Source organism: Pyrgilauda ruficollis, unplaced genomic scaffold (genome assembly GCF_017590135.1).
Source record: "Pyrgilauda ruficollis isolate IOZ18807 unplaced genomic scaffold, ASM1759013v1 scaffold28, whole genome shotgun sequence".
NCBI classification, from domain to species: Eukaryota; Metazoa; Chordata; class Aves; order Passeriformes; family Passeridae; genus Pyrgilauda; species Pyrgilauda ruficollis.
Window position 1 is genome coordinate 3797180 of NW_024524155.1, and position 20215 is coordinate 3817394.

Here is a 20215-nt window from a genome sequence, read left to right on the forward strand (position 1 = left end):
AGAAGAGAAAAGGACTATGACCAGATTTCTTTTCTATATTCTCTGACATGTCTTTTCTCCCTGCCCAACTGTGTTTTGGAGATACCCACCACAGAGGTGATGACACCCTCTTTTCCCTCTGTAGGGAGTCCAAAGGACAGCCTGGCTCTTCCAGTCCAGTCACCTACTGCATTTCTGGAAGAGTGTTCTTGTCCAGGATGGCTGATAGCATATGTGCTTGGGGTGCTTCCAACCACTGTGTGCCACAGGTTTTTTCCCAGCATCCCAAAGGCTTAATATGAAAGACTATAAGCAGCAGTTCTGTTGTTCTGTGGAAGGAAAGCAAGAGTTCATCACCAGCGTCACAAGTCCTTTGAATGGAAGGTAATTTAGTGAATATGGAAGACACTTTGAAACAGGTTGACCTCAGCAGAAGATTTAACCACAATTTGGGAGCTGGATACACCAAATAGGTTCTCTAAAGGGTTTAATAACGCACCCTGTTTGCATTCTCTCATTGTGTCCAGACAGTAAGGTAATGTTTGTCTTGATGCCTTGAGCAATAGTGTTTAAAGCCCTTTAGACATTTTATTAGCTGTAATGTTCTTATGAGCCTGTAAAATGGAGAATAGCAGTCCTGAGTTTTGTAAAGAGCTTTGTAAAAGCACTTTTAGAGATGAAAAGCTCCATATAAAATCAGGTATGGTTGTTTTATCAAAAATATCTAAAGCCTTTCTGAATTCCATTAAGCTCTTGGCTTCTCTATCCTCTGACAGTGAGTGCACTGGTTAATGCTGTATTGTGCAAAATAGGATGTAAAAAAAAAAAAAAAACAACTTAAAATGGTTGTTGTTTTGTGGAATGCCCTATTTGTGGGTTTATGAGAGCTGGAAATAGCAATGGGAGGGTTTTTTTTCCATTATTGCATATAACAATTCTCTCTTATGCATCAACTCTCTGTAATCTCAACAATCTCCTAACATTTCAGATCTCTTTTTTAATAGACTCTTTCATATGACATGGTCATATTTCCCTTGTCTTTCTCTGTCCTTTTTTATTTATCTACCTCTTTTGTGTGATAGGATGTCTAGAATCCAGGGTGCGGTTGTGCGTTCAATTTATACAACAGTGTTTTGATATTTTTAGCATTGTACTCTTTTTTATCGCAGTCAAACAGGTTTTTTTGAGTTTCCTGACTCACTCTATGCCTTGAGCAGGCTGAGCCATCCACAAGAATGTGATCCAAGTGCTGAATGGTTCCAGTGAATTGACAGCCCAGCAGTGTGTACGGGGATGACAGACTGCACCTCCCAGTTATGTGTAACCTTGCAGCCATCTATGTTGAGGGTGAGATCTCTCGGTGTATTGATTTTTCACCTGTCTTTGGTAGGGAATTGGCAGGGCTGATTTTTCCACAGTGATGAATAATATCTCTTACATATCATGGAATTTTTATCACTGCACTGTTCTCTCCTTTGCCAGCTCACTAGCAGAAAAATGAAACTTTGGTGTAAGAACAGGCATAATGGGACACTTTGCTGTTTGTTTTTGACAGTAATACAGGTCAGTCCTTTTATGGTAGAGAGCTCCTGCCTTCTGTGCATTACCTGGACCTCTTCCCCATTTGATCATGTTTCTCTGTTTCCAGTGCTAGTTCATCTTCCCAGGAAGAAACAATGAATGGATAGACAAGGCTTCTGCAGGGTTATCTGGTTTAAAAATGCTCAGAGCAGGTTGAAATGAAGCTGTGGTGAAAAGAGCACTAAATGATGCAGCCTTGTCCTAATTGCAGTGTCTTCCATTGATGCTGTGTGTAGTGCTGGGTTTCTGAGTTGGAAATGGGATAAAATGAGCAAGTGATATTCTTGTATCTCCAATAATTACTGAGTTTTCCTTTCATTCTTTGTGAGGATATTTATTGAAAGTCCCAGTAAATACTTCTTTTCTAATACCTCTTTTCTATTGGCTATTGTATTAACAAGCTCACAGGATTTTGATGGACTGAATGATTTTTTCCCCTCAAAATCCCTGTTGGCTTTTTATCAGTCATATCACATTTAGCTAGATGATTTTTAGTACTCTCTGTAATTATTGTCTCAAATAATTTAGTAGATACAGAATTAAAGCTTGCCAGACTATAGTTTCCCATATTGGTCTAGCTTTTATTAAAAGCAGGGCAACACTTATTCCCTTTCAGTCCTGTGCAAGTTAACAGTTTTAATATGAGATTTCCTTTTATTATGGTTATTACTGTCTCAGCTAATTTCGAATTAATCTCTAATTTTTATGTGATTGAAGTTTTCCATGTGTTTTCTGGAGACACTTTTCTTGAAATACTGTTGTGGAGAGTGTATCTCCATTGTTGTAAGCAGTGATGGGCAGGCTGTTCTCTCTGCATTCCTAATCCTCATTTCACATTTTGCCAGCTAAGAGCATGCCCTGCACAGTTGGGATATCTTTTCTGAGGGATTTCATATGAGTTGCTTACGACACTTACTTTACTGTCTTCAGTGGCCTTTCTGAGCACTTTTGCCACCAGGTGTGTCAACAGATATCAAATACTGAAGTCCTCACTGGTAGGTTTTAGTCTGAGTATTTATTTTCTTCTAAATTAATTCCTTTATTTTTAAAAACCAGATTAGCACCTGCCAGTTCATGACATCTGTACATCTGATGTTCTGAGGGGCAGTTCTTTGCCAGTAATCTGTGTAGTAAAGGTTCCTTCAAAAGCAACCAGATTACTTGAGAAGCCAGGTCTGCTTGTATGTCAAGCATAAATCAAAATATATCCCTTTGCAGCTCTGCTTGCTGAGCATGTGCTTCATCCCAGAGTTGCCTCTTCTCTATATCTGAGAGTCATTACTTTTGTTCTAATAATCAGCATTAATCCTAGTCTAACCGAGGTTAGCCATGGTGATAGCCATGTGGGCCAATGTAGAATTTGTCCTGCTGAAATTTGGAGAAGCGATTTAAGACAGAAAGAGATGCCCATGTGGACTGAGGAAAGAGCCGTGTATGCAGACAGCGTTTGTGATCTGAAAGGCCTTTCTGACGGAAGCTTATTCTTGATATTCCTCGGTACACGAAATGCTTCCTTTCTTTGTAGTGTGCTCCCAGGGGTGATGCATACAAGTACATCTATGTAAAACTAGGTGTTGTTTCCAGCTCTTTCCTCTGATAAAAATAGTCTTCAAAGTATTTCTTGGGCAACAAAGAGTAGTATCTTGAAGAAAAGTTCTGAGCCATTCCAGGGATTTCCATTTACCTTTCATTTTCTTCAAGGTAGAACAGCAACATGGGCCACCACTACTGGACACCATAGTAAGAATGTGATGGTCTTACTTTGTCTATGATTAGGGGAGTGTAGTCTGTCAGAGGAACAAGTGCTGCATCTGGACTGTGACCTGTCTTGAGGAGATCCAAGAAAATAATAGAGATCATTAAGAAAGTTTTCTGCTAAAAAACCTGATCTGGTTGATAAGAAAGGAGTCCTTGGAAGCTGTATTCACAGTCCTGTTTCATACTCAGAGTACTTCTGCCTGTAATGCAGACTGGAGTTTTGTAAGATACAGGGATACAGATTTACTTCTTTTTAGACAAGGTGCTTGGTAATCTTGTCTCTCTAGAAGGACAGGAGCTGGAATTTCCTGGTCCAGTCAGCCAGCCAGGGCATCTATCTCTAAGGAGTTTAAGCCAAGCCAGTTGTGAGAGCATTGTGGAGGACACTTTGCAGGGGGTTTTGTTGTGTTTTGTTCCTGGAGTCCTCTGTAGGGATCATCTTGTCCAGGACGGCTGCATTCATGAGGCCAACCAGCTTCTCAACAGTGTGGATAAATTTGTGAGGGCAAAAATTTCCTCTCACCTTGTGCTAGAGGAAAGAGGGGCTATTGCCACCTCCTTCCCAGCAGTGACCCAGATATGAAGATACACCCTGTATGCAAGTGTGTCTACAAGCAGTTGTATTTTTAGCTACATGAGTTTTCCAGCCTGTTTTATCCATCTCCCTTGGGTATCTGTGTGGTGTGGGTAGTGCACTGGAGCCAGCACCTCAGCTACCCTGAGCTGGCTGCTTGTCCTGACACCCAGCACTGCGCTACAGCCCCGGGTTGCTGCTGCTCAGCCCTGAGTCATGCTGCAGCCTGGAGTCATTTGATGGGCTCCTGCTGTGTCTGGGAGGTTGCAGGACCCTGTGCTGGCCTGACCTCAATGCTGGGAGCTCAGTGCTGGGTTTCTTGGAACATATCTCTAAAGAGCCTTGTCCCTGTTTCCTGCCAGTGCCTTTGGTTGTGGCTGCCCAACACCTGGAGGTGTGTGGTTGGCCACTACTCTCCTTCGCTGCTGGCAGGAGTACTCCTCCACAGCTGGAGGCAGTGGGTAGAGGATGACTATTGGAGCTGCAAAAAAGCTGTTTCTCTGTGATGGGCTGTACTCCTGATGCTGTGACAAACAACCCGGCTGCACTGGCTCCCTCTCTCTCTTTCTATTTTATCCCATTACTCCCACCCTGGTTTTCTTGCTCTCTCATCTTCTGTTACAGCTTCCTTTCCTTGTTCCCTTTTGGCCTGCTTTTGTCCTTGCTGCACACAGGGAAGGAGAACAGGGAAAGAGCCAGAGCAGAGGCTTTTTACAGCAGGGGCTTCAAAGCTGTTGTGTAAAATGCAGAATGATGTGGGAGACTCGAGACATACTCATGGGTGTTATTTGCAGCCTATACATACATGTGCAAGTGTTTCTAAGCTGGCAGTATGCTGGGGGAAGCTCACCCACCTAGCATGAGTTACACTTGCCCGTATGTGCCCACTTAGGAAAATGCGTGTGTACGTGTGTGTGAGCACATGTGCATCAAACTGTCGAGTCTCACACTGAGGGCAAGACTTGCACATTAGGCTTTCTCCTCACACTCCCCTAGGCCTATGTTTCATGCACTTGCAGCTCAGCACTCAGTCTGCCCCTGACACATTCCCAAATGTGAGACACTCAGCCTGTCCCATGATGTGACATGGCACTGCTTTGCACAGAGAGCAAAGATAGCTACTGAACGGTGTGGGTGTATATGGTGTTCATGAATGTTTGTGGAATTGTTCCTTTTTGTCACGTATTTCAGGGCATTTGCTGGAGTCCATCACCACAGGATCTTGTGCCGATGAGGGCTGTAGACACAGGATTTGACCTTCAGTGATGACAGTGATGTCACACCAAAGCCAGAGGAATGAGGAGACTTCATGCAGATTGGTGTCAGGCATTAACAGGAGATGGGTGTACAGTTATTTTTTGTTATTGATCTGCGTAGGTTTTATTAATGTATCAGGGTAAACTTATATGAAGTTCATTAGATATGATTCAACATAGCTGTGTCCTTGGCAGGAGGCTTTTCTAGTGACAGTAATAAAGGGAGAATAAATCATTGTCACTGAAGGATATAGTGGCTGGTATATTCTTGAGGAGCAAAATGAACCGAAAGAGATGAAATACAGACTGGGCAAGTGGTTGGCAATGGGTTTTGTCATTTGGTAGTTGCATTTTGGCCGCTGTGAGCACAGCTGGCAAGTTTTCTAACACTTAGTTGCTGAAACAACTGTCATTGCAGACTTTGTTGGCAATGTAAACAGTAAGACCCAAGACCTGACTGGACTGGAGGGATGTAATTTCCCCTTGTGCGTGTAAAAGCGAGGTGAGGAAGATGAAGGACTGCCCATATACTGTCCTCCTCACTACCAAGGAGAGATCTGTAATTTTGATTTTTAACAAACTCTTCTTCTGAGTTCCTGGAAGTCTCTGGGATGGTATCAGTGGTTTTCTTCTCATTTTAATTCACTGCACTCATGTTAAGAATATAACATAATGGTTGTGGTTATGATTTTTGTCTTTTGACAAGGAGTTTCCAAGCTGTGCATCACAGTGCAGAATCACAGTGACAAACCAATGCTAGCCAGACATTTTATTCTGTGCAAGGATGGGCCAAAAACTAATGTGCTGTTACTGATCATGGTGCCTATACAAACAAGTGTTGAAACGCTTTATATTCTGGAGCATCTTGTCCTGGTCTGGTTCAGACCCTTTAAATCCAGCCAGAGTCCTAATAATAAACTGACATGTTAGATGATGATGCCCAGAATCAAGAAAGGAAATCCTTGGTCTGCTTAAATACTGGCCAAAAAAAGATGCGTATGTGCACATGTGCATGTAACAGACAGCAAAAGGGCTTGACCGCTGTTCTGCTCTCTTCACAGGTGCACCTGCGCTCTGCTGAGCGCCTCCGGGAGCTGTGCTGCTCCAACCGAGGCACCTTCATCAAGGTGGGACAGCACCTGGGGGCGCTGGACTACCTCCTGCCTGAGGAGTACACCCGCACCCTCAAGGTGCTGCACAGCCAGGCCCCGCAGAGCACCAGGCAGGAGATTGAGCAAGTTATCCGTGAGGATCTCGGCAAAGAGGTAGGAGTGGCCATAGCCTGTGTTGGTTTCTCAGGCCTCAGCAAGCCCTTGACAGCTAGAGGAAGGAAAACAACAGCTAGAGGAAGGAAAGCTGCTGTTTCTCAGCTGAAAGAGATACCAAGGGGGAGATACTTTTTCCTTGCTTCTGGGTGAAGGCCATGCAAGTTTTCCCTGTCCATCAATGGGCATTATTGGCAGGCTTTGATGAGGAGAAGATAACAGAAGAGTAAGGGTGTGAAAGGAGCCAGATGGAAATGGCAGGACTCAACAGAGCAGTGTACTCTGTATGCCAAGATGAACAGGGTTGCTGGAGGTCAGGATGGAGCACTGTCTGCCACGCTGAGGAGTGGGAGCTGAAGGTATTGATGTTCAGGACAAAGATGTATTGGCAGAGCTCTGTGAGGGATGACTGCTCTCCCCTGGCTGCACTAGACCAATTCCAGCTAGCACTGACAGCCCTTTACTTTCTCCAGCCCCTAATTAACCCCCAAAGAAAATAATGGCATAAATCACTTTTGGTGCTGCAGTCAGGTAACGCAGTAGCTCAGGAGTCAGTGCCGTCATTAACCCTCAGCAGCCCACAGCACTGAGATCAGTAGGTAAGTGACTGTGTTCATTAGATATAAGGGAAGTAACCAAGGTAAATTACAGAGGGCATTCTGCTACTTTGCGTCTCGCTCTTTACAAGATGTCCCCTCACGCAGTAGCCCAGGTTAAGGAGAGGCACTTCAAGGATCACAACTGACATGGTAAAGAGGGAGGCAGGAGGCAACAGTGCACAAAGGTGATGCTAGGGAAAGTGTGTGTGGAGGGGGAGGAAGACAGAAGGTTGAAGAAGGGAAGTGGTGTGTACATCTGTTGTTTCTCATATATAGATATTTCTGGGGCTGTTTTGGTTGTTCTGGCCTGTCTGACTGTGTGGTAAGGAGGTGTGGAGGAAATATGAGATAAGTGAAGTATTTGCACCTAGAGGGTATATTATGGGCAAATGTGAATGCAGCAAGTCTGCCTCTGTATAGTTTAAGGGTCTACATATTGTCTAGCCAGGAATGACCATTAATATTTCCGTACAGTTCAATGGCAGGGTTAATGTCAGCCTCCAGTCTGCAGCATGCTGCCTCTATCAGCATTCCATCCTTGTAGCAAGGCTGGTACCAGCTGTGTTTCATAGCTCAGTGGATAGATGGAGCAGAGCAGGCTGGCTGCTCCCTGCAGGCCTCTGCCTCTATGGGCTTCCATGTGGCAATGTCCCTTCCACAAGAGCTGTGGAAAGCTACCCCAAAGTTAACCCACATTAAATTACTACACTAGGCACCTCTGGCACAGTTTGTGTGGTGTCTCTTAAAGGCTGAAATTGATGCTTGGAGGTGGAACCTTTTCGCTCAAGTGTGTGTTCAGCTGCCACTGATAATCCCTGATTTCTTCGTGCTTCTTGGGAGCTAGAGGAACGCTCTGTGCCTCATTGATTCCCAGTGAAGCAGCTCGAATACAGTCTCCGCAGCAACCTTACCTCATAGCATTCACTTCTTTCACATGGGCAGTGCTGGGCAATATTTAATTTTAAAGTTACAGGGGAGGGAGGGTAAAAAAGGTAGAAATGGTAAGAAAGTGATGGAGAGGAAATGGTAACAAGGGAAAGAGAGCAATGACAAAAGAAGAGAATAACATGTATAAAAATAAAGGACCTTGTAAAACTGGGCAGTACTAAAAGCTGATGTAAATTCCTGTATTAATAGTTACAAGGTACCAAATCAAGGTATTTAAAACCAGAAAGAATTTGGGAACCTAATGCACCAAAAGTGTCATTGCTGGAGCCTAGAGGGTTTAATAGGGTTGCTTCAGGAACAAATTAAATTCCAGTGTAGCTAGATCCTCAGCATATTTTAAATATGATATACTTACCTGAAATATAGGTGGCAGAGTGGCAAGGTAGAGTATCAGGGCAGAGAAGAGTGCAGAGAGGGTTCCTGAAATTTTCCCTCCTGGGGCCACCCTTACACCAGAGAACTTGCAGATGAATTCAAATAGAAGAAAAAATGGCAATGAGGGAAACTTCTCAGAGTGCCTGGGCCTAATCCTCCTACTCTCAAATTCAGTGGTAAGACTTCCAGTTCTCCCATCAGGCCCAAGAGCAGGGCTCTTCAGATGAATCTTAAGTGTAGGCAAGAAGTAATTACATACAGCTTGGATCAGTGCAGAACAAATGGGAGAAGGAGCAACTGGAAATACAGAGATACCTAGGGAGGAATGTGACAAGCTAACAAATTAGGCAAGAGCTTGCAAAAGGGCAGGAAGATCAAAAAAAGCCAATTTCATGTACAGAAGCATTATGTTTTCAGTCAATTAGAAATAGTCTGCCTTCTGATGTGACCTACTCCTGTGAATCTTATCACAGGCATGGATGTTTCACAAATGTTTTGTGAGAAAACTGGCTTAAATGTAGACCATGCCAATGGGATGGATGTCTGAGCAAGGATAGAGCATTTGTGAGTTGGATTTATGGCAGTTCACCATGATTTTGTTGTCCCCACACAAACCTACTTGATACCCTGCTGATGGGGAGTCTCCCATTTTAGGCCAGTGTCATACTGGGGGACTGGGAGCTGCAGGAGGTAGCTCTGATGTAAAGGTGAATGGCATGTGTTGATTTGACACAGAAGGAGAATCATATATGTTGACTAGTGAGTTGTCCTGTCCAACCCTCTTTTAAGTCCAGGGCCAGTTTGTGTACCTATCAGGAATGACTGGGATAAAAATAATCAGTAGTGAGCAAATTCTGGCTTTTTAATCTCAGCCACAGTGGTTTGGATGAGTGATGGTGGGAGGTGATAATTCTCTGGAGTGTTACATGCAAGAAGTTGAGGTGGGTGGGGTGGGATTCACAGGGTAGCAAAAGTAGTAGCAGTGGGAGAGGCTGTGCAAAGAAATCTTTACAATAACTCCTGGAAATAATCACCAGTGAGATCACAGAGCAAGAATCTTTTGGGGAGACAGTGGAGGTAGTGCAGTTTGGGCTTGCTCTGGGTGTATTCCTTGGAGCAGTTGGGAAAAGCTGTGTTGATAAGAATGGGTGTTAAGATATGAATGAAAGAGTCTCTCCTACCTCTATTTTTATCTTCCTTGCTTGAACAAGATTCTGAAAGTGAAAAGGTGTCAAGCGTGGAAAATGAAAGCAAGCTGAATATGTTCTTTCTCTGCAGAACTATTAATGACAGAGGGAGAGACAGCTGGTTCAGCTAAGTGCTCTAACTCAACGAAGTGCATGCAGAGCAGAGCCAGGCAACGTCTGGTGAGATGTGGACACTACACATTTATGGAGAAAGACCGATGAGGAGTGCTGGAAAATAAAACTTTCAGAGTGCGTGCACCTTAAAAGCACAAAATCTTTGTGCTTAGAAACTAGAAAAGGTAGAAGAAATTTTGACAACATTAGGATTAGGGACATTTCCTGCCTCTGGTAGGTTTGTGGGAAACGACTATCATGTGGCTGTGGGATACAGGAATACTGGGGAGGTGATGCCACTCTGTTCTGATTAAGGGCATATCACAGCATCCCTTGTCATAGGATGGAATGGTTGCAGAAGGACTTGTCAGCTTTTACAACCCCAGTCTTCCAAACATCCTTTGTGCCTTTGTTGCCTGGCTCCACTACTGGCCAGTGCAATCCCTATTATGGGTCTCACTTCTCTGCTGCTGCACAGTGCTGTCACAGTTTAGATACTGGGACATCTCCTTGCTTCATTGTGTACTCTTCTCTATGCCAACACGCACTTTTACCTCTTTCTAGTCCCAAAATACCTCCTCATATTGCACATCCCGGTAGGCCACAGCCTAGGTCTACCTGCTCAGCACCACTGTATTACTTCTCCTTTGTACAACAAGATGTCACTTTTCACAGCCTATTGCTCATCAGCTTCCAGCCTATCCTTACACACTGGCATTTTTAAATCAACTTATTGACCTTTTCCCTAAGGCTTCTTATTCTCCCGCGTGATATGTTTGTGTACTCCATACTCTACCCAAGCCTTAACTCATGTTGGAGGTAATGTTCCTTGGTGGGAGACACTCCCTTCCTCCCCATCTTTCACTCTTTCATTTCAGAAATATCCCAGTTCCTGCTCCTTTCTGGCAGGTTCCTGTTGGGCAGGTTCTCTAGTCATTGCTCCTGTCTCTGGTGTGAGGTTGTTTGGTTGGGGATTAGGACAAAGTTTGCACCCCCCTGAGATGAGGGTGGTGTGGTCCCAAGCAGGGTCTTTCCCATGTTGATGGTGTGCTTGTGTAGTGTGGCTGCCCAGGTGCTGTGTCCAGGCTGTCATTGCTTGGGGGGTGATGGGCTGTGTAAGGCATGTGACTAGCCATGGAAATGAGTGTCTCTCCTTGTCTCTTGACTTACCTTCACATCTAACAGTTGCTGAAACTGTTGCAGAGGAGTAGAAATGGTTGAAGCTGAGCAGTCTCAGATGTTATCAAAAGATCACGGCTTAAGATAAGAACAATTTACTGGAAACAGCTATGAGATAAGAAAACAAACAATAACAGCAACAATATTAATAATGAAATGTGTAAGACAAAGAAACAATTTACGTGAAAAGCCACTGACAATAAACAATACCTGACTGTTCTGTCCACCACTTTAACTCAATTGGAAGGAACCCCTTCTCCCTGGAACAGACAGTTCCTTTCTCCTGCTGCTGGCAGTGGCATGAGGATGTATCAAGTAACTTTAGGGTTCTGGCCACACCCCTCTTGTCTACTGCAAAAAATTAACCTGGTCCTGATTGGAACTAGGGCACTCCCAAAGTTCCCAAAGTGTTTTTTGGGTTGGGTACATGAAATATTATTCATCTGTTGTTGAAATGTACCCATATACACCTGGGAATATGGTCACTGCAGTGATCTGCAGTGCTGCTGCATGGGCATTTGACAGGGAGGGACAGAAATTGTATGCCCATGTGTACTGCCACGGGAAAGACAGAGAATGAGACCATAGCAAGGTGCTAATCCCCAGTGCAAGAGATTTCCTTGTCCTCATACTGCTATGAGAGTATGAGAAATAGCAGGAATTAAAAAAAAATATTTTTACTCCTCTTTCTGTATGAGTTCTTGGTGTAGTATGGCAGCCTTTGCTGTGACAGGGAGAAGGATGGACCTCATTCCCTGATTCTTCTGGAATTGTCAATGAGCATTTTAAGCTCTGGCAAGACATATGTTTATTTCTAATTTGCAGAATGATTCAAGTAATGCTCAGCCCTATGGGAGAGGAGCTAGGCCTTCAATAGGCTGTTGGGTATTACGCTGCATGTCCTACAGCATCCAAGTTACTCCCAACATAAAATGAGCCACTTTATGTAGCTGGATCCATATGGTGCTCTAGAGAAGTTTCATTTACTGTGCTAGATCACAAGGTCTTCATGTCATAATGGAGGTTGCTGCAGGTTCTGTTATGGCTCCAGAAATCTTTTTCCTGGGTGGGGACCATCCTTCCAGGATGCCAGGACTTGTGCCTGCTTCTTCCAGTGTTGCACAGCCTTGTGGTTGAGTGCTCTGCCCACAAGCACTGATGTATGCCACAGTGCACAGTCCCTCTCGTGGTTGCTTGGGGCTGTGGACTGACACAGAATGGCTTTGCCGAACACCCAGGTCTCCTGTAGCTTGTGAACCTGGTTCTGTCCTAAAACACAATCTCCAGCAATGCTGTGAATGGTCTGCAGTGATGGTCTGTGAAGTCCATCACTGTGCGTTACATCACTACCAGACTCTGGGCAACCAGATCTGGGTCAGCAAGAGCCTCTTCACCTGCTATGGGTGTTGTCGGTCACAGGAAAGCTCCTCATTCTGCATTACCCTCCAATACCCACCAATGTGGAAGCTGAGCTGTGGTGGCCATTACTCTGACAGTGTTAGGGGCTGGAAAGTGGGATGGGAAGATAAGGCCCTTCTCCCACCACTCTGAGTCTCTTGCACTACACCCAGCAGGGCTTCCAAGCAGACGTCAATAAAAAACACATTTTTATTAAAACTGTAATGACAAATAAAAAACCTTCACATTTCTTTCAATTACTTGAGATATAAAAAAGAGATTTTTATCTATTATGAAAAGGATTTTGGCCATAAAAAGGTAATTTAAAGAGTCTGAGATGGATGGCGAATAGCATTAATGTCACCCAGAACAAATGGTCCTGCATTACTCAACTGAAAGGCACAAGTGGCTGCCTGTGTGGGTCCCACTGCTGCTGCAGCCTCTGCTGTGCTTGCCCTGCCTTGTCTCTGGTAAGAGGCCCCAGTCACTGGCAGCTCCCAGTGTGGCTGCCTCTGCACCGAACTCTTGTGTGGGCAACAGCTGTCCAGAACTGCTGCTCCAAGGGCAGATGGGGAAAGCAAACAGAGAGCTTTGTGTGACTGAGGTAGTGAACCTTGCTTTGTTTTTTGTGTCCCTGCTCACTCTGTATGCGAGCTCCAGTGTTACTGACCCTTACTGTTGTGCCAAGGACAGCCTGGTGTTCCTACTGCCAGGGGAGTTTTTGAAGAATGTACTACCTCTTGCCATGGATTTTCTCTCCAGTCAGAGCTCCTGGGAGAACTTGGCTGGGTCCTGCTCATGGCAGCCTCTTCCTGGGTACTCTAGGCCCCTTAGTGTAAGAGAGGGAAGGTTTTGAGTATAGATTATAGGATAATCTCCATTGACTTCTTTCACATTAGTAAGATTTACAGTATAGGAAGTTGGACAGTAGATTTTCTGAAAGATTGTTTGGAGGGCCTTCTGTAAGGAAGAGAAAAGCTTCAGATAGAAAGTGCAATGGGGAATGGCCTGGTAAAAATAGTTCTGAACTGGATGCTTAGTGACATTTTTTGCCTCCAATTTACAAATTCTTTAGGTGCCTGGGGGTTAATACCTGCATGGAATTTGTTGGCTCAATGTCTGTGCAGATGGTAAACTGTGTTCAATACAGTTTTCTGAGAGTTTTGATTATACCTGAAGTGTTGCTCTGAAGCAAATCCATCTTGGCTGACAGTACACATGGCAGCTGTGTCAGGCTGTATTCAGTGTCCACATCCTGCAGAGGTGGTGCATCTGCTGCACAGCAATGCTCGAGCCATTGACAGAAAACACTTTTCAGCATGTGGGTAACCCTTCCGATTTCAAACATTTGCTGGAAATTGCAGTCTGTAAATGGGATTAATAGTCCTTATTCTTGCATATGGAGACTTTATTTTTTCAAATGTGTATTTTCTTTGCTCAGCAATCTCCAGGCATTTCTGACACAGCAGGATCTGTGTAGGGGCAGAAACATTGAGGTGCTATGTTGAGGCACTGGCTTCTGTTCCAAAGCCTACTGCTGATACCCTCTGAAATATTCTTGATGTTCTGATCTTGACACAAGCTGGGTTTGCTATGCCTGATTTTTTTCTGACGGAGTGAAGAATCCCATCATCTGCCTGCCCACTGATCTTTTAATATCCTACTTGGTGCTGCCTAGTTATTATCTCCTAATTTCTTTCAGAATTTTACATCTGCACAGTTACTTGGCTCTTGACCCATCAGAAACATGAAAACATGATGCAGTGAATCAGGCAACTTTTGGCAATAGGTTATTTGTAAATGAAACAAATGGCATAAGATAAAATAAGGACTTACAGGGCCTAACCTTGACATACCTGTATTTTTCTAACACACAGAGTAGTCACATAGAATTTTTATGAATTTATAAGATGTACAGTAATCTAATAATTTTTGTTTTATGGCACTTCTGGGATCTGACAGGCAGCTCTTGATTCTATGGAAGGATGCTGAGCCATAAAAAACACTTCAACTCTGCTTGCAAGTCTCTGTGAAAAAACTGCTAGGAGCATTTGAAATTCTCCTTATGAGAAGCCACACACTCAATATGCTTTTATGTTTTGAGAATTGAGGCAAAAATTGGGATCTAAGGTTTCTCAATGTTCTTTACACCATTAGTCAGCAAAGTGTGTTTGTTCCTTATATGCAGACCAGCCTGAGGAGGTTTTGTCGTGTTATGTATGTGAATGTTAGGCACATTTTGCACTCATTTTCTGTAAGCTTAGCAGTATTTAGTTTTACAGGATGTGTAGTTTGGAGCCAAACCTCTGAAGCTGTCTGTGACAACTGAAGAAGTAAACTCATGTGACCTATTGCTTGTGCCAGGAGAGCTCATCTGAAGCAAACCTACAAGTTTCTCCCTTACAAAGCTCACATAACCACTGCATCTCAAATTAGCAAGTTCTTGGAAAATGCTCTTCAGCATCAATCCTTCCAAATTTCAAATTATTAGTAGAAAATTTACATTAGTTAGCTCATTTTAGGTAATGAATGAAACTGAGGTGGTATCAGTTGTGCATGGAGAACAAAGCTAATTTTCTCAAGCACCTTATTGGATATAGCTGATTGGTTCAGGTCTATTAACTGCTATTCCCATTTATCAAGAAAGGCTAGAAGGAGGCTAGAACAATTAAAATTACCAGGGCTTGTTAAGAGGGGTTACAGTAAAGAAGTCTCTCCATGTAACTTTTCCCACCTTGCCCTTTGTAAACTGCTAATGTCTTTGCCCTGCTGCCAAGAAAACCTATAAGCCAATGCCTCCCTCCTGGTCCATCTTTTGTCCTTTGGACCATAACCTAATCTCTTCCTCTTCTATTTTTTTTTCCTTTTTTTTTTTTGAAAGAGGTATGAGGCTGTTTCTTAATGGGATGCCAAGGCCTTTGCCAGTCCCTTGCAGTCATTAAAACCAGCTCAGGAATTACAGAATGGGTGCTCCGAGTTAAACATTTGAGACAGTGGGTGGTTCTCAGTGAGTGAGCAGGAAGGAATGGAAAAGTATGGAGCAGACTGGTTCTGTGGGCCTTACCTCTCTAATGACTACACAACCATAGCACACTGATCACAATGTGTTGGACTGAGTCTCTCCGGTGGCTTAGTATCTTGTACCTAATGAGGGAGAAAGTGCAGCCTGACCACTTTGGGATACTCTCTCCTAGTCTTGCCCTCCACAGGACGCATCTAAAGTGGATCTCAGTACTTGGCCCCTCTTTGGTGAGGTGAATCCTGGGTTGTAATGAGGTGCTTTTTGAGATGGTTACAATAGATGGAATCCACCCTGTTTATCTTCATCCACAGAAGCCCAAATATTTTGAAATATAGGAAACAGAGCTACATACCAGTAGCTTTAGAGGCTTCCTGTCCCACTCCTATTCCAGAAGATTATTTTTTTGCTTAATTTTTGAGCTGCATCAGCCTGAGGGAAGGAAGAAAGGCAGTTGGATTCTGTCTTTAGAATAGTGGGTTGCTAGATTGCTTGGAAATGCATGTGAATTAATCAAAATTACCCCCCTAGCTTTGTTTCCGTAGCCCACTTTTGTCCTGCTAACAACCTCTAGCAGTACACACTGGGGATGCCAGGGGAGAACTTACATTCAGGCTGTATCCTACTGCACCTTCCCTTTGCAGTACTTGTTGCCCTGCAGTGGCAGCAGCAATGCTAGGCCTGTAAGTGTAGTTGATTTATGTTAACTGTTGAAACAATAATGTTTAATCTGTAAAGTGCTAATCTATTTTTTATGTTGATTATGAATAGGCCAGCTGTGCCTACTTTCCTATTCATAGAGTTTAGTGAACAAGCCTGTTTCACAGGCTGGGTTTGGAGGGTAATTTACATGAGAGCAGACACTGCTGTAAGGAAAGTAAATTAGCTGGGTTACACCCTTGAAGCAGGGATTTGGCAGCCCTGCACTAAGGTCTGGGGGCAAGTTAAAAAACATGGGAGGAAGAGGAGAAAGACAATAAGTGAACTGTAGAAGGGGCAGACAGATCAGAGCAGACATGTGAAAAGTAGAGGAAATATGGTCAGGAGAAGAAAGGTGAAGTTGATATTCTGAGGAGAGATTGACAAGAAGGAAACAGGATGTAGCTGGTTTAGCATAGGACTTTTCTCTTTGCATCAGTGCAGAGAGCTCAGGGCTCCATGTTTGTATGACCGGTCATTAGGAATGATCTAATGCATGGTGCCAGTGACACAATTGGCAAAGTCAGTTGTGGATTTAATTTGTCATGCAGTTGTCTCTCTTGAGGGACTTTTATTGATCTCTGTATGTTTTTTTCCTGATAGTTGGCTGCAAAGGATACAAACTCCAGGGCCTCATCCAGACCTCCTTGTAAATTATTCTGCCTCAGCTTCTGTGTTGTCCCTGCACCTCAGTCTCTGGTGTGGACTGCTGAATAGCTGTGTCTTTCATATCGACTTGTCTGCCATGTGTGCTGGTGTTTCAATACCCATCAAGACACAGTTAACACCAGTAACTGGCTTATGAGCTTTATACCTTTTAAGTATAATTCTTCTAAACTTTCTTCATACCAGTTCAGTTCAGGCATGGCTGCCCACATCTGCCAGACTGCGTGTACTTCCAGGTTTACTCAGATCCCTACTGCTACTTCCCAGTTCTGTTAATCTGGGGCAGTGTTGTGCTTCAGACTTCAGGCTTGCTTGTATCTATGTAATTATAACCAAAGTCAGAGAAAGGATATAACTGGGCAGAATCTGTCTGGGACTGGGCTTTGCCCTCTGCATGTCATCATTGTATTGTGCCTCTGTCCACCCTGGTTACAGGCTGCTGGATTGTCCAATGCTGCTTCTGTCATTCCTGCTCTTTGTCCCAGGTGATGAAGATCATCAGAGGGCTGGAACGCCTCTCCTGTGAACACAGGATGACCGAGTTGAGGTTGTTCAGCCTGGAAAAGGACTGGGGGAGACATCATAGCACCTTCCAGCACCTAAAGGGGACCTACAAGAGAGCTGGAGAGGGACTTTTATGAGGGTGTGGTAGTGATAGGACAAGGGGGAATGACTTCCAACTGAAAGATAATAGGTTTAGTTACATATTAGGAAAAAATACTTTGCTGTGGTGGTGGTATGTCACCATTGAGCCCAGAAATGACACAAATTCACTTGAAGGCTGGTTTGCAGGAGAAGCAGACTTTAGTACAAAAATCCTCTCTTTTATAGTCAGATTTGACACATTCTCCGTGATTGGCTGATAAACAAAAACATTTTTCTCACAAACAGTCCTTGAGAAGACCAGAAAAACAGAGTAGGAAAACACCATCTGCAGGTTGTTTATACTAACAAGTTACCATCATTTCTACAACTCCCAAAAAAGTCTCACAAGTCCACTGTGAGAAAATGAAGCCCATTTTCTCACTTTCTGACCAGTCTGTTGCATCCACAGTGGTGAGGTACTGGAACAGAAAAATCACGTTTGCCCCATTCCTAGGAGCGTTTAAAGCCAGGCTGGATGGGGCTTTGAGCAATCTGGTTTAGTGGTAGGTGCTCCTGCCTATGGCAGGGAGGTTGGAACTAGATGATGTTTAAGGTCCCTTCCAACCCAAACTATGACACAATGAAACAAAATGTAGTACAGTCCTGCACACACACTGGAGGGACCCTCCACTCCTCCTGCATACCCTGCCTCTCCACACACACAAACACCATCCTGATCCTATTCTTCATTTGCCTCTCTGTGGATAGATTTTGCCTACCATTCCTCATACAAGCTGTGTACACAAATGCCCTGCTCCATGCCTCCTTTTTAACTCTGTGCTCAAGCCGTGGCACAGCTTCACTTTCTGATCAAATCCTTGTACCCAACCTCTTCCAAACATACTCTCATCACTCTTTATAGTCTGTGTGATACACATTCCCCCAACCCCCCTGCTTATTTTATATGCTTCTTGAAGGCCTCAGGCTCTCAAAGCTGAATCAGAGGCACAGGTGAGGTGTGTTTCTCAAGGTGGCACAGGTGATGTGTGTCCTATATATCCTCAGGCTCTGGCAGCTGGTTATTTCTCACAGGAGTGCTGCTGTTGTGTAGGCTTACTGTTGACAGGGCCCTTGGGCCATTTCTGCAGTGCTCTCTGAGCCTCCCCCTGCCTAGCTGTGACTAACATGGAGCTTGTTTGTTCTAGCTCCTTGATCCTTTCTTACACATGGCAGGAATGTGTTAATATCTGGAGTCAAAATGATCTTGGAAGTTCATTTGCTTCTGGGTTTTTTCTTAAATCTAACCTTCTTGCTTATGTGGCAACTGGCCCCATCTCTGTGGCATTTTGAGTGAGGTGCTACCTTGGTACAGGTAAGAAATTTTTTACATTGAGAACTACCAGTCATGGCAACAACTTCCCCAGGGATGTGGTAAGAGACCTTATCACTGGAGATTTTTTCAAGACTTCCTTTCCCATGAAAAGTTAAACCAGGCCATCTTTTGAGGTCTCTTTCAACCAGAGCAGTTCTGTGATGATTCTTTACAAATGTTTTTGTCTTTGCTCTAGGCTGCTGGCAGCTGTAGGGGTGATATGTCATCTGGGAATATGTCTTTGGGAATTCAGCCAAGGGGTTCTGTATGTTGGGGACCTCCACATATCTTGCTTCATGTGTGGCTCAAGAGAAGTTGGAACTTTGAGGGGATGGGGGACAATTGGCTTGTTTTCACCTGTCATTTGTGAGCATTAGCACTTGATGTCTGGATTCAGACCTCAGAATGAGGTCATTGTTGATGATAAGGTCAAGGCTGCAGGCATGTTTGACAGAAAGTTACTGACATTCTCTGTTGTGACGAGAAAGGAGATAGAAGGGATGGCTTGACTGAGAAGATTGGTAACTGTGCTTTAGCTTTGTTGAATGTGAACAGAGATATGACTGAAAGAAGATGACTGAGAAACAGGCTGAAATTGTAGTTTGGCTAGAAGCAGGCTGATGTAGAGTACAGAGCCAGAACTACAAGTCAGCAGAAAGGAAGTGGGAATTTTATGTGAGCTATTATCCAGATGCAGTGGTGGGGGTAGAGGTTGTGAGCAGAGCTTTGTGGAGCATTTCCAGAAAGCTGGGAAAAGGATAAGCCAGCTGCTCAGATATACTAAGAGAGCAATTAAAAGAGCAGCAGGCTGAGGAGACTTTTCCCTTCCTTAGGAGCTACTGGAGTATTCCTGCTATGTTAGCACTTTCAGCTCTATTGCTTGGGAGCTGAAGAGCTGCAAAGAACACAGAAAGCCTTGAAATTCTTACTATAAAGGGGCCACTACTGCTCTACCTCAGCCATGGAATAAGAATCCCTTTGGGCGGATGGAATACAGCAGAGTTGTCTTCTGCTGTGCTTCCACTGTGCACTGGTGTAACAAATGAGACCCTCCTTTGTTAGCAGGGGGAGGAAAGAGAAAGAATGCTTTCACTTCAAATGCAAAAGGTGTCTGGGAGTGGCTTCATTGTGTGCTTTTGAAGGACTGTGATTCCAGTCTGTCTGAACAACTGACCAGTATGGCTCCATCCTCACAGACAGGAGAGATACAGAGGAAGTAGTATTTCCCCAAAAAGAGAGAAAAGAGTGGATTTAATGAGCATCGCTCAGTTGGGAGAAAGATAAAAGAGCAAATTGAACAGGATGTTTGTATGTGCAAGGGAAGAGCAGGGAAGCATCTGCCCCATAGCCTGCACTGTTGGAGTGAATAAGTGTCTCCCAAGTCACTATTTTTTTTTTCAGCATGATGGAATGGAAAGCAAACAGGATTATATATATATACATACCTTGGCTTTATTTTGCTTTGGTCTGTGCATTTTGCATAGGCTGTAAGACACTTATGTCATGCAAAATAGAGTGCACGGTGACCGTGCTTACTGTGCACGTAGAGAGACTGCAGTTTTACATCTTTGCTTTCCACACAAGTGTAGTTGTTGGTGGACTCTTGCTTGACCATTAGGATAAGGAAGCACTGGCTGCTGTTGGAGGCTAGTCACAAACAG

At 44.0% G+C, this 20215-nt stretch overlaps 1 protein-coding gene across 4 annotated transcripts in view; it reads left to right on the forward strand.

The window, feature by feature from the left end:
- The window catches only part of ADCK1 (aarF domain containing kinase 1), a 73971-nt gene that overhangs the window by 24068 nt on the left and 29688 nt on the right, over positions 1 to 20215 (forward strand). For 3 of the 4 annotated variants that reach the window (XM_041472059.1, XM_041472055.1, XM_041472057.1), the window contains one exon: positions 6210 to 6413. The exons of the other annotated variant lie outside the window; for it this stretch is intronic. In XM_041472059.1, the coding sequence (XP_041327993.1) occupies positions 6210 to 6413 (204 nt within the window). The remainder of the gene's footprint in view (positions 1 to 6209; positions 6414 to 20215) is intronic. 4 annotated transcript variants of the gene reach the window in all.